This window comes from Lissotriton helveticus, chromosome 7 (assembly GCF_964261635.1).
Source record: "Lissotriton helveticus chromosome 7, aLisHel1.1, whole genome shotgun sequence".
Lineage (NCBI taxonomy): Eukaryota > Metazoa > Chordata > Amphibia > Caudata > Salamandridae > Lissotriton > Lissotriton helveticus.
The window spans coordinates 1,418,256,003-1,418,269,504 of NC_136068.1; the positions used below are offsets into that span (position 1 = coordinate 1,418,256,003).

General features: G+C 42.7%; 1 protein-coding gene across 4 annotated transcripts in view; it reads left to right on the plus strand.

Moving 5' to 3' along the window:
- The first annotated feature begins 3,572 nt into the window (after window positions 1-3,572).
- Window positions 3,573-13,502, plus strand: part of MYOCD (myocardin) — a 206,624-nt gene continuing 196,694 nt past the window's right edge. For 2 of the 4 annotated variants that reach the window (XM_078654725.1, XM_078654727.1), the window contains exon 1: window positions 3,573-3,834. In XM_078654725.1, coding sequence (XP_078510851.1) covers window positions 3,774-3,834 — 61 coding nt within the window. In that variant the 5' untranslated portion in view covers window positions 3,573-3,773. The remainder of the gene's footprint in view (window positions 3,835-13,502) is intronic. The other 2 variants (XM_078654724.1, XM_078654726.1) reach the window with 1 other exon arrangement.

A 13,502-nucleotide genomic window follows, 5' to 3' on the forward strand; every position in this document is an offset into this window, starting at 1 on the left:
CGTGTGCAGCCATAACCCAGCTTGCGGCTCATGGGTTGATGCTTCATGCCACAGAGGATCACCCAGCCTCTCCCTGCCCACTACCATAGTGGGACTCTCCCCAACCCCAACTCTGCCTTGCACCCCCCATCGAGGTTGCTCATCGAACACTTGAGAGGCCCATTGCACATACCTGCACTTTCTGTCCTCCCGACTGTGACCTCTAAAGCGGGAGCATTCCCAGATGCAGCAGCCAACATCTCCAAGACCCTACGTACTGATCGATTAGAGCCAGCATGAACAGCCACCACCAATAGATCCAGACAGCCCGATTCCATCAATAAGCCCTGCACCTGGGCAACCTTATCTTCTTCCATCCTGACCACACTTCTCCAGATTCAATAACAAAAAATCCCTGTACCCTGGACGTTGGTTAACATACGTCTAGTCGACATGAGTACATAATTGTCTGGATATTATACTATCTAATTCCAGACACACCCCCTCTCTATTTACGGTAAGGTGTATATTCTCTAATGTCTTCCTGTCCACAACAAACCAATGTTTGTCACTTAAAACCAGGAGATTCCGGGCAACGTTCAACTCGACATGTCCAATGATGTCTGCCCAACTGAGACAGAAATAGGTGAATTAAAAAGGCTGGTAGCTTTTTGGCAGATTCATCAGGGTTTTTCACACCTCAATCAGCCATGTCCTCTCATACCAGCTGACCTGGGATGATAGAAGGTCCTGGTTCTATACCTGTACGATTGAAGCCACAATCAACAGTAGAGTGGACATTTGCCTGATCAGCTGGTAGGAGAGGACATGGCTGATTGAGGTGTCCTAAAAAGATGTCCAACATTGGTGCGGTGACTGAGTGGTAAAACCCTGATGAATCTGCCAAAAAGTAATGGGGCAGTGAAACATGTCGGTGTCAGGTAGTGGTATGCGACATTAAGCTACCAGCCTTTTTAATTCACCAGTACACACGAGAATTAATAATAAAGTTATATAATGAGTGTGTCTGATGATTTCACTTCACTCCTTTACGTTTGTCACATCAGGGAGCTATCGATCTAGCTTCTTGTCTAGCACTTCTTTGCATGCACCTTTTGCTTTCGACACTATTTCTCTTGGAATAGGAATGGCAACCGATGATGAGAAAGGGGCATAGAATTGGTAACATCTGCCAAGTCCCCCGAGGGTTGTTCGCCCGTGAGGTGCCTTCCTCTCCGCCACACATTTTTCTATTGATTATTTGTTTGAGTGTGGGTGGATGTACTGTCTCAGTGGGGCAGACATCATTGGACATGTCGAGTTGAACCTTGCCCGGAATCTCCTGGTTTTAAGTGACAAATATTGGTTTGTTGTGGACAGGAAGACATTAGAGAATATACACCTTACCGTAAATAGAGAGGGGGTGTGTCTGGAATTAGATAGTATAATATCCAGACAATTATGTACTCATGTCGACTAGACGTATGCTAACCAACGTCCAGGGTACAGGGATCTTTTGTTATTGAATTTACTTGAGTGGATGGCGATCCCACTTGTATCTTGTACCCTTTTCTTCCCTCTTGGCTCCTTTGTGTTATTATATTACACACTTCTCCAGAGCCAAATCCTCTTACCTCTCCTAACTTGCAGTTAGCCACCGGATCACCTACCTCAAACAGGTGGCTATGTAGACCCAAATGACTGGCTATATACGTGGCTATATACCTTGAGCTACATCCTCTAACGGAAAGTATCCCAAAAACTATTGGCAATCACCTGGACTGCACCAACTCCCCCAATCATCACTGGTGGCATACCTCCCCCTGGTCGGCTGCCCCCCAACCCCTAATGCCACACAGTGACCTTAATTTGCCCTTATCTATTAAGTGCACAATTTATTATACTCTCCATAGTCTTGTTTTGAAATCCCATTTAAGTGTAAAAATGGTAATATAACTCTGCTGGTTATAAAACTACACATGATCACAAGAGGGCCTTCGTCTTTTTTTTCTTCATTCCATTTGATGCCTCTGAGACAAATATGACACCGGACGTAAACTGGATGGAAGCAGTCTGGTATCTTTCTACCAGCATTTGGCACGTGTATGCCGAGGCTCGTTTTATTAAACTGACATATTTAACTTTGTGTGCATTATCCCACAGGGAAAGCTAAATACCCTAATTGCATGAAAAATAAAAACTCCAGCAACAGCATAGACTCCATTAAAATAAAACATTCCCCTTGCCTATTGAGGACAATACATTTTACTGGTAGTAGAAGTTCTTCTGACAGTGATTCAATCTGCAGTTTGACCATAACACAGAGCACAAAATGTGTCCTGTCTGCTGCTGATCTCATCACAAAACAGATGTTTAATAGCCTGCCATCAGAACAGAAAATGGCGCGTTCTCGGTTTGTTTTTCTAGCAGACTGAATGGTGGCAATGGTAAAAAGTGAAGTTTACAAGGAAATGGAGACAGCCAAACAACCTCGCGAGAGACAGTCCCAATCACACGTTTTATGATGTGCCTTTTATCACTGGAGACTCCCTTTAACTTAGTATGTGTTTATTTTATAGCACAGATTAAATGTATTTGAAAACAAACCAAGTGCCACATGTGATTTTATTTAAGAAGTGTAGTGTAATGTATTGTTATATTCAAGTATTCTAAACATCCTTGATCCTGCTGACATATTACTACATGTTTGGCGCTCTCCATTCCTTCTGCCAGCCCACTATGCATCTAAGTCGTTACTCGCAAGAAGCGCTTTGGGTGCAAAAGAGCAGTTCAACATTAGTAACATGGCATTAGAAATCTGAGTTAATAAAATAAATATATACAACGTGTTGAGGATGAAAGGAGAGAGAGAGAGAGAGAGAGAGAGAGCGTGTGTATAACTGTGCGTGGGTGTGTGCTTTGAGAGAGATACGGAAATAATGTGAGCTCAATATAGCGGCGACCCTTCAGATAAGTTGCTTGTTAACGAGCTACGCATACTGAATTCAGGGCTTCCCCGCTGGCCAAAAAGTGTGTGATCGTGCACAAAGCATTTGCTCTGGTATTCCAGTTCTCATATCTGGCAAATATGTTTTAAGTGTTTTTTTTATTAACGGAGTGTTATGTTCACCCTGGAAGTGCTTAGAAGCAATTCCTTTTCTGGGGGGTGCTAGGGGGTGGTATGCGCTCGCATGTAATTTGGGAACACGAAGTCAGGCACCTTGTTATCTTGAACAAATGGTAAAAGCAATATTTTGTGAAAGATTTCGACTCTCGAAAAAAAATTCTTCCCAAGAGTTGGGAAATAGTTCAGGAAGCATTACATCATGGCAGGGGCAAGAGGAGCTCTCAACCTGGAAAGGGTTAAGTCCCGGGCAGTGTGTTGATGCAGTGGGAGACAGCAGCCCGAGGACCGGCTTGGGGGCGGTGGTTGTCAAAGGGCTCGGATATCACAGCCCTGTCTGCGGGGATGGTCCCTGCTAGACTATGACGTCAGTCCCAGCCCAGCGGTGATGCTGCTGATAGTAAGGGATGCGAGGGGGGAGGGTCCCGCCGGCTGGACGTTCATTAGCTCAGCTCAGGAGAGGGCCAGCAGATGCTTCCGAGTGCTACATGGGACCAAACCTGTGCCGGCTGAGATCCGCAGCTGTGAAGGCGCCCAGGGGCATCGGCACAGGACTCTGGATGTGCCCCTTTCCCCGCTCTGTGGCATCTCTCCCTCTCCAAAGCTGTTGATGGTTTGAGTGAGGGGTGTGTTTTTTTTCACCCTGTTGCTGGAATCTCTCTCTCTGAAAATGACCATGACTCTTCTGGGCTCTGAACACTCTCTGCTGATCAGGAACAAGTTCAGATCAGGTAGGGCTCGTACCCAGCAGCGGCGCTGCTTTTTAAACAACCCCTTTCCCATTAACAGCGTGGGCTCCCCGCCTGGAAGTAGACAAAATAACTTTTTGTCGAATAATCACTGTTCGTGTGAACTTGACTGATGATTGCAGTTTTCTTGTTGCATGCTAACCAGTCCCAATAAAAACTACAACTCCCACATCCTCCTGTTCTCTCCATCAGCTGAGGTCTGCATGGGAACTCCTGCTTGCCTGGCCGCATCCTTGCGGTTTCAGCCACTGCCGGGTGAGATGCGCTTCCACACAGATGTGGAAGCCAGATGTTCCAGGGGGCAGACATCTGAAATATGGTCTGTGCGATTCCAGCCTGTTCCCACTCCTTGAGTTTGCAGCGACAACAACTTAGGCACGATTATACAAATTAAAGTGGTGCGCCCCGTCATTTCCCACTCATCAGCGAAAGGGATATGTCTCCGGATGGCTCCCATCTCTAGGCGCCTCACATCCGGAGCCCGTGAAGGCGCGCGTTGCGGAGACCCGATGGGTGCACAGATAACACAGTTCTATTTTATTTGCATTCTGGCATTTGTAGTTGTACTTTCCAGGTGGTAAATGCTGGAGTAAAAGTGCCAGAATGCAAAAGAAAGAGAGGGTAATGATGCGCTCCAGACAGAGTCTTAATGTATGAATAAAAAGACGGATGTGTGCGCTGTGATGTAAATGTCCCTTTTCACTAAGGTGATTCGTGGGTGCATTAGACAGCTTCTAGGCGCTCTCACTTTGGTCAGAACCGGGAAGTGATGCACAGAGAGAAGCTGTTTTGCGTTCACTATTGCCCAATGTAATATTAGTGTAGTGTTGCTGTAGTGTGCTACTGTTAGATCAGTGAAGTAGTGTGTCACAGTGACTTTCGAGTAGTGCATGGGCGGCTGTAATATTAGTGTAGTGTTACTGTACCATTAGTGTAGTGAAGTGTGCTACTGTTAGATTAGTGTATTAGTGTGTACTGTGATATTCGAATAGTGCAAGTGGTGCTGTAATATTAGTGTGGTGTGAGTGTTACTGTAATAGTATGTTACTGTAATATTAGTGTAGTGTGCTACTGTTAGATCAGTGTAGTAGTGTGTCACTGTGATACTCGAGTAGTGCAAGCACTGCTTTAATATTAGTGTAATGTTCTACAGTTAGATCAGTGTAGTAGTGTGTACTGTGATATTCGAGTAGTGCAAGTGTGCTATTAATGTGGTATAAGTGTTACTGTAATAGTGTGTTACAGTAATATTAGTGTACTGTAGTGTGCTAATGTTAGATCAGTGAAGTAGTGTGTCACTGTGATTTTCGAGTAGTGAACGTGCAGCTGTAATAATAATGTAGTGCTACTGTAACATTAGTGTAGTGTGCTACTGTTAGATCAGTGTAGTTGTGTGTTACTGTGATATTCGAGTAGTGCCTGTGCGGCTGGAATATTAGGTAGTGTTACTGTACCGTTAGTGTAGTGTAGTGTGCTACTGTTAGATTAGTGTATTAGTGTGTACTGTAATATTCGAATAGTGCAAGTGCTGCTGTAATATAAGTGTGGTGTGAGTGTTACTGTAATAGTATGTGACTGTAATATTAGTGTAGTGTGCTACTGTGAGATACGTGTAGTAGTGTGTCACTGTGATACTCGAGTAGTGCAAGCACTGTTTTAATATTAGTGTAATGTGCTACAGTTAGATCAGTGTAGTAGTGTGTACTGTGATATTCGAGCAGTGCAAGTGTGATATTAGTGTGGTGTAAGTGTTACTGTAATAGTATGTTACAGTAATATTAGTGTAGTGTAGTGTGCTACTGTTAGTTCAGTGAAGTAGTGTGTCACTGTGATCCTCGAGTAGTGCAAGTACTGCTGTAATATTAGTGTAGTGTGCTACAGTTAGATCAGTGTAGTAGTGTGTACTGTGATATTCGAGTAGTGCAAGTGCTGTTGTAATATTTGTGTGGTGTAAGTGTTACTGTAATAATATGGTACTGTAATATTAGTGTAGCCGATATCAGAGCCCAGGATACATAGATTTCGACTCAACGCACAGTAAGTGCATACTGGCCTTTAAACGTTTTCAGATGATACACTTTCGAGGCATTTTCTAAGTTTTACAACAGACATCTCCCGCAGTCAGGCCCGGGGGCTCTTTTTCGTACTGCAGTGTGGTTCTTGATGTGTGTAGTTTATGATGAGGTCCTGGGTATTAATAGAGAGCAAGAACATCTTAAAATACCAGAAAGATGTAGGGACCATATCACGCAAAGGCAGTGCAGAATTCGTTCTGCGCAGCTTTGCGCTGTAGCTGTGTATGTTTGGGGGTAGAATCGGATGACTGGCTACTGCTAAACATTTGCACCAGCTGACGAGAGAGGAATCGACATTCGGTCCTGGTCGGTTATTGCAAACTTCCGTTCACCTCAGATGTAAAGTAGTCAGGCACTGGTATACAATTAACCACCACAGCACAAAACTGTAATCCACTGGTGATTTTACTCGATCGTATCCAGGACTGCATGCAATGCTCTTCCCTAACAAGGGTAACTTTAGGTTCGTGTTTACTAAAGGTCTGTACTCTCTGATTTTGGATTCAGGGCCAACCCAACAGAGGGGCTTGAAGTCTAGTATTTCCAGTGTACAGTTGGAAAAGCGAGTGTTTGTCAATGCTGGCAACTGAGAAGCAAACTCGAGACTGTCTGCAAAACATGAACTGTGTAGGGGCCAGCGAAATTGGAGTAGTCGTAATTAGTGCAACAGGTGCATGGTACCGGGGCCCCGTGACGTAAGGGGCTCGCTTCATTCAAACAACGGCTTTTACTATTCAACACGAGCGCACGGGGGGCTTTCCCCATGTGCGATGGCTCGTGGCCCCCCGGCTACGCCACTGGCGCGTGCGTTCAATCTTCCCCTCAGCATCTACAGTGCAGTCGCCGCGCGAGAGCAGCAGAGCAACACTGCCACTCTCCGACGAGCGCCTCGGCTCGCGCGCTGCCCTCCAACCAGCCTGTTATTGTTATGAGCTCAGACCCGCTATTTTCCCCTTCCAGGGCTTTCATCGCGCGGTACATTTTAGGATCCCAAAACATATTTTTCAAGTGATTCTGCGGCGAGAGTAAACTTTATGGGCAGAGGGTCCATAAATCAGCCTGCCTCTCCAGGACTTCCAGGCCAGCAGATTTATGGCACGCACTTCCCTCCGCTCCAATTCCCACCAGTTAAGCAGCATTCCTCGCAAGTTGGGCGCTGAAATACTTGAAATATAGTTCACTCATATATATGTTTGCGGCCTCTGGGCCTCAGCCGAGCCCCTCTCCGCTTCACCCGTTGACGCTGCGCCGTTCTGACACTGATGGATCCCATGTGATCCGGCTCAAGGTTTCGGGGAGGGCAGAGGGCGCATCTCCACGTCTCCTGCAATTAGGGAGGGGCGTCTGAAGTGACACGACTGTCTGGCTCGCGCCGAACAGCGTTCACCCCCCCCCCCCCCAAGAGGTGAGTAAAAAACACGCAGGTGACTTGCTCCAACGATGGATGACTATTACTGCCCACGAATTCCGTCAATAAACTCGTTATTGACCAAGGTAGCACAAGAGCACGAAATGATCATTAATATTGTTGACAGCATTCAAGGTCAGTAATGCTTCTAGTAGATAACGTGACAATATCCCCCCCGCCCCCCACACCTTGCTTACTGGTTTATTACTAGAACTTGAAATTTTGTTCCTGAGCAGTCCAATATCAACTGTTACAGACTGAATGTTGAAGTGTCTGATTGCTCAGCCCGCTCTCGACATTCCATTTGATGCAGCAATGAAGACTGGACGTCCCATGCATCTTGAACACTTATTCAGAGCGCGCAGGCAGAATTCTTTTAGTTACTTTCCAGTGCTGGCACTGGTAGGGAGGTCTCACCCGCAACACAATTACGATTGCACCTATTGACAACAACAAAAACAGATTACGGCCATTTACCCACACCTGGCAGATGACATTCTCAGATCGTATTAAAGCGTCCAAGTAAACGCTCTGATACGATTACTACGTTAATTTAGATTTCTCCTGCTGTCCTATGTCAGGTGTTATTTTTAAGTGCATTGTGGCACTTATAGTACTGTATAATAACTAGGGAAATCAAAAGTACAAATACCACAATATAAAGAAAATACCAGGACTGGAGGAACTACTAACCCCAGACATGGGACATCCGTCGTGATATCAGTTGATTGTTTGTGATACAGTAATGGAATAAAATGCCGTTTTAAAACTATTGAATCACGTTGCGACTTCTGTAAAAAGGAAGATTGTGAAGTATGTGTCTTTGTAGCACTCTCTTACCAAAGGGTGAGTATGTGCGTGTGTAATGAGTAACCTGGGCACTTACAGCACTCAGCCTCACCTCTTTTTGAAAAACAGACCCCTTGGAAAGGATTATGAGACAGGTCTCTAGACATGTGAGGTGTTTTGTGTATGTTTATTCGCGATTGACATGACTTATGGTCAATCACTCAATAGAGGAAATGCATCCTATCATGCAGTCACTAGTACTTTTCGTGGTAATTGTTTTTTACTATTCGTGTTATTATAATTGTTGGTATGTTTGTAGTACTTTCACATACGGTGTCCCGTGAGGCCTGTTCCCATGTCACTGCATGAAAGTCAGCAGCAACTATGATGTCACGTTGTTGACTGAGGACGGACGCCCACAACGGTGGAGGAAAAATCATGTCACAATGACAGCTTCCCCTCCAGGTATAAAAAAAAAACACGTCTCCAGCAAAAATACCTTCCACACTATTTCTCCTTACCTGGAACTAAACTGAAAAAAACAAAATTGTTAACAAAAATACATGCTTGAGATTTATAATAGAACACCAATCTGGCCATTTAAACATATTGCGTGCCTAACTCAGAGAGAGTTTCAGTGTGTCCAGTTTATAAATATTTACATTAAATGAATTCAAATAACAGTAGTTTACATAACTAATAGTTGTCTTAAAAATCTAGGTTGGCTCTGGTGCTCATGGGCAAATATTTAAAACCCGTTTTTAGTGGTAATCGGCAGGTGCTTTTAATTACATGACCAAAGTCAATAGTCAATTTACATTGCTAACTAACTTGATCTTACTATCTGCAGAAAAGACACACATTTACATGCTATTGTGTTTTTCATTATTGCTGAGACCACTATATTGCGGTCTGAGGCCCTTTTAAAAACAAGAATGCAGCATACAGCACTAGAAACTTCAAAAGTGCTTATGTGCATTGTCCGTTTTTATCTATCAACAAATACCCTTCATCTTACTCTGTAAGTAAGTGGATGTGTCCGAAGCTGCTTTTAGTTGCTGCTGCATCTGCTGTGTTTTGTCAGTGTAGATCACTTGTGTTGAACGAAGACCCCTAAAGTCAAGTGTTTTGTCACAAAGTGAATCATAAGTTCGAAGAGAATATTTATCATTTTTTTCAGTTTATAAATGAGCTATCTTTAACTCACCTACCTAGATATGCACACATAGCACCCAATCTTTAAAAGCGTTTATGGATGCAGGAACTTTTACTACAGGAGTACATACTCTTACATGCCTTTGTGACTCGGCCTTGAAACATCCAACATCCTATTACTAAAAGTGTGAATACGGCACTCTATTTGTGCTAGTTGTAAATGAATATTACCTGTCTACTTCCATTTTAGATGTTCCGTGGATAATTCACAAAGGAGTGTTGGAATATGTAAAAGAGACCTACAAGAGTACTACTTTGCATACTCCAAATACCTATGTCTAATGGCCCCTAAAGGGACAAGGAAAGTTTGACTGGAGCGGGATATGGGGACTTCATAATCTGTGATCGGGAAGGAATCTATGCCACTCATCAGTGTGAATTGTATGTATTCTTTAATTCCAAAGTATGACTGCAGTCAAACTTGTTTCTGCGAATCGAGGGAAAATGCTGGTTAAATGGGTAGTAGCAAACAAAAAGGTAACATTAGGAGCTCAAGTTTATCACAATTTAACCTGTGTTTGTTCTTTAAGATTACATTCTATAGAAGAAGCAACACTTGTATTTGAAATTATGAAAGGGAGGGTGAATTGAAAGTACCCAATTACTTGCAACACCGGGAAGTAAATATGAGTGGCGCTTTAAGAGGATGCCTTGTGATATCAGCACTGTGACATATAAGTGATGCATACAATAGTGATATTTTTTCACGGTGTGCATCAAAATATAAGACACTTGAAACAGTGAAGCATGGAAGACTAACAGTCAAAGGCTTATTCCGAAAATAATTTTTTAGTGAGTAATTAAGACACCGGTGTTTTCCTTTAAAACACGTTGCCCTTGAATAAGAGTTTGGAATTGGTGAGTGGGTGGTGTGACTAATCTGGTGAGTGGATGATTAGAAGGGTGGATAAGGGGGTGGTTGAGCAAGTGAGCGAAGAATGTGACTGAGAAAGGGACTAAGAAAAGTAATGCTACATATTGGACAAAAAAATGGAAAAACATCAAATAAATTCCATAAGGCATTAACATTTTTAATCTGAGTATAGACGTCTGTCTAGAATTCTAAACTTCAGTGGATTATGGCATAACCCACATAATTGTCTGTTTAAATTCTACATTTTCAACTTGACCCCGTAGTAGAAAAAGCAGGATTGTATAGTTAACTCATGATAGGGCAAGTTATTCATCCAATCCAAACAAGACCCCAAAGCATTTTCCTGTAACAATGCCAAAGAAATGTTTCGTATGAGGTTGTTTCTGTTGAATATCTGATGATGACCGTATGACAGTCTCTGTAAGGGGACACAGAAGTGTTGTTAATGTTACTAGCTGACAGTTGTTTAATCTGAAGTACTTGGGAGATAAAGTGGTTTGTCTGTTGTCAGCTTGACAAAAGTAGACAGCTATAGCCAGAAAATTCTGGTTTCGGAACTTTCGATTGACTTCTAATCTAACTATATAACAACTAGACCAGGTATTCTCAAATATTTTTCCTCAGGACCCTCCTTTCTTTTAACATATTTGGTAATATATATATATACAGTGTTGGCACCCCTACTCCCTCCGTTGCTAACAATATTAAGCTTTTAATTAATTAATATTGATTGAGCTGCTTGCCCTGAGTGATCACTGATAGTCTTTGCGCTTAACCCGCTAGGGTCCTACTCCTGACTTTGAGAATCCATCTACTCGATTTTACCACAGCCTATACTGTCAAGGGTTCAATAATTCTTTCCAAAGGTATCCTTACCAATTAAATGCCAGTTATATACCAAATCACTATAAAAAGTAGCTATTACATTTCTGGCTAGATTAAAAACCCTCCAATAGATCTATTATGGTTGCATAAAACGGGGGCAGCTCTGTTACCCAGAACCTGGGGCCAATAAAGATTATAACAGCTACAGTGGTTGAAGGAGTTATTTCATACAAGACAACAGACCACTATAATTATACATAAATGGAACAAATGAAAATAGCAACAGAAAAAAGGAAAGAAAATACTGAGAAGATACCCATAACAATTATTCAAAAATCGTTTATTACAAATATTAATAACAAAATACAAAATTCCAACATCCAATACACAAATGGTGCACCCAAAGTTACACAAAACAAACAACTAAACATACAATTTACAGTGGAAACAAACAATGGCAAAGAGAAAGGTTAAACAAAACAGGTCCAACAGATAACAGGAAAAAAATGCAATGTATGCTTCCTCTTTTATATTTGCCAAAATAAGACGATGATGACGTTTTGACCTTATTAATTCATTAGGTCACCATCAGGACAGGGGACAAAAGTTGATAGCAACCAGCAAGATGAATTTGTATAATTCGAATCAACAGTATACCAGACGAGGGTTCCCACGAGGCCAATGGTACTAAGCACTGATCCCAAACAATCAAAGTGTAACCATATGCAGGGTGCCGTGCACAGTTGTGGAATCATTATGGCAGCTGGAATCTAGTACACTGGAAGTCTCGTAAAATCTTGACTGTTAAAGATTTCATGAGTTCAGCAAACTGGAATATAATAATGGGCATGCTGTACTTAACAATTACATTTCAAGCACAAAGTCGAGATCTTCCCGTTCAGTTGGTCCCTGCATGGACATCATCAGCCACACAACCCATCTACAACCCTTCATGTTCCTTTGGGGTTACATCACTTAATAGGTACATGTACAATGGAAGCTAAGTCACAAATCAGTATATGTTTATGCATAGCTGTTTCCCGTGACTTTTTTTTAAAATTACCATTTTTAAACTGCATATAAAAAGTACTTAAGTGCAATTGTCTTTCACACCTTACTGTAGCTGGGACCATAACGACTCTAGGAGACATTTAAATAGGTCAGTAAACCCAAATGATAGACTCGCTCCTTAGGTCCTCACCTTAATGGTCCTCTGTAGTTTGGTTTCCTAACTATATGCACCAATTCTCAGGTCACATGTCTATTGCTGGACTTTGTAACATTGTCCAACATTGTGAACTAACTAACTAGGTGTAACTGCTATCTGTCTTCCTTTTCTTTTTCCCATATGACAATACGGCTTGAAAGTAGTTTTTGTCAAACTCCACTACCCTGCAAGCATGTTTGCTTTCTACGGTAGTTGGAGTACAGATTGGGACCTGTTGTATGCCAGTGCACATCACTTACCACTGTATGAGTTGGATGGGTGGATGAGGGCATACATGGATGCACTCGTGGATAGATTATCGAGTGGTGGAGTGTACGACTATTGATCTCCCCTATGTTATCCTGGGCATCATTTTCATTCATAGAGTTTCAGATTAAAGACAGCACCACTCTCCACCAGCAGGACATCTCACTAGATTGAGAAAATTAACCTATTTGTAACTGTTAAGGTGCAACGACCATTGCAACTGCTCATTGTAGCGCCTCATTCTATAGTGCTTCTACAGAGTGCCCCAAAACTGATCTCAGGACCAAACTGAAGTCAAAGAGACAAATGAGCCCTCTTCTGTGCTCTGGTCGCCCACTTTGTCTCAGCTGTAAAACAAGCTGACTTGCAGGGCTCTGCCTCTTCCTTCCACGGAGGCAACAAAAGTGAGTCTGTGCTAGAAGAAACCTACTCACCTGAAGTGAATGTTGTTACACACCTCAGGCTCTGCGTACTAGTGTTTTATGTGTGATTTAAGAACCACCAGAAATGTAAATTGCATGAACTATGTGAATGTTGGCAAAAATAATTTAAAACCAGAATTTTTTTTATACTCCTATGTTCATAGCAGTTTTCAGATCCATGTGCTAGTCATGACCAAAACACCCCCAAATATGTGTTGTGTTAAAAGCAGGATCATAAAATTGAGCCGTGTCCAGGCTAATAATGCTCTAGTCACAGAAAACCTGCCATTAAAGTCTCCGACCATTGTTCCCAGTGAAACAAACATGCCACATAACCATCTGCTGACCATACATACATGCACCCCAAAGTTCCAGCACAGACCCCGAGTTCATCCAAAGTTGTCACTCGGTAAACTGAGTTTCTGTGGGGGTCACATGAGTGAGGTCTCCAGATAATCCACACTCTCAGCACCAGAAAGCCTTCAGCCAAGTGGTAAAATGCCAGAGTGACAGAATGGCCGGTCCAGGCCTGGCATTATCTCAACACTCCCCTTGACAGAAATGGTAA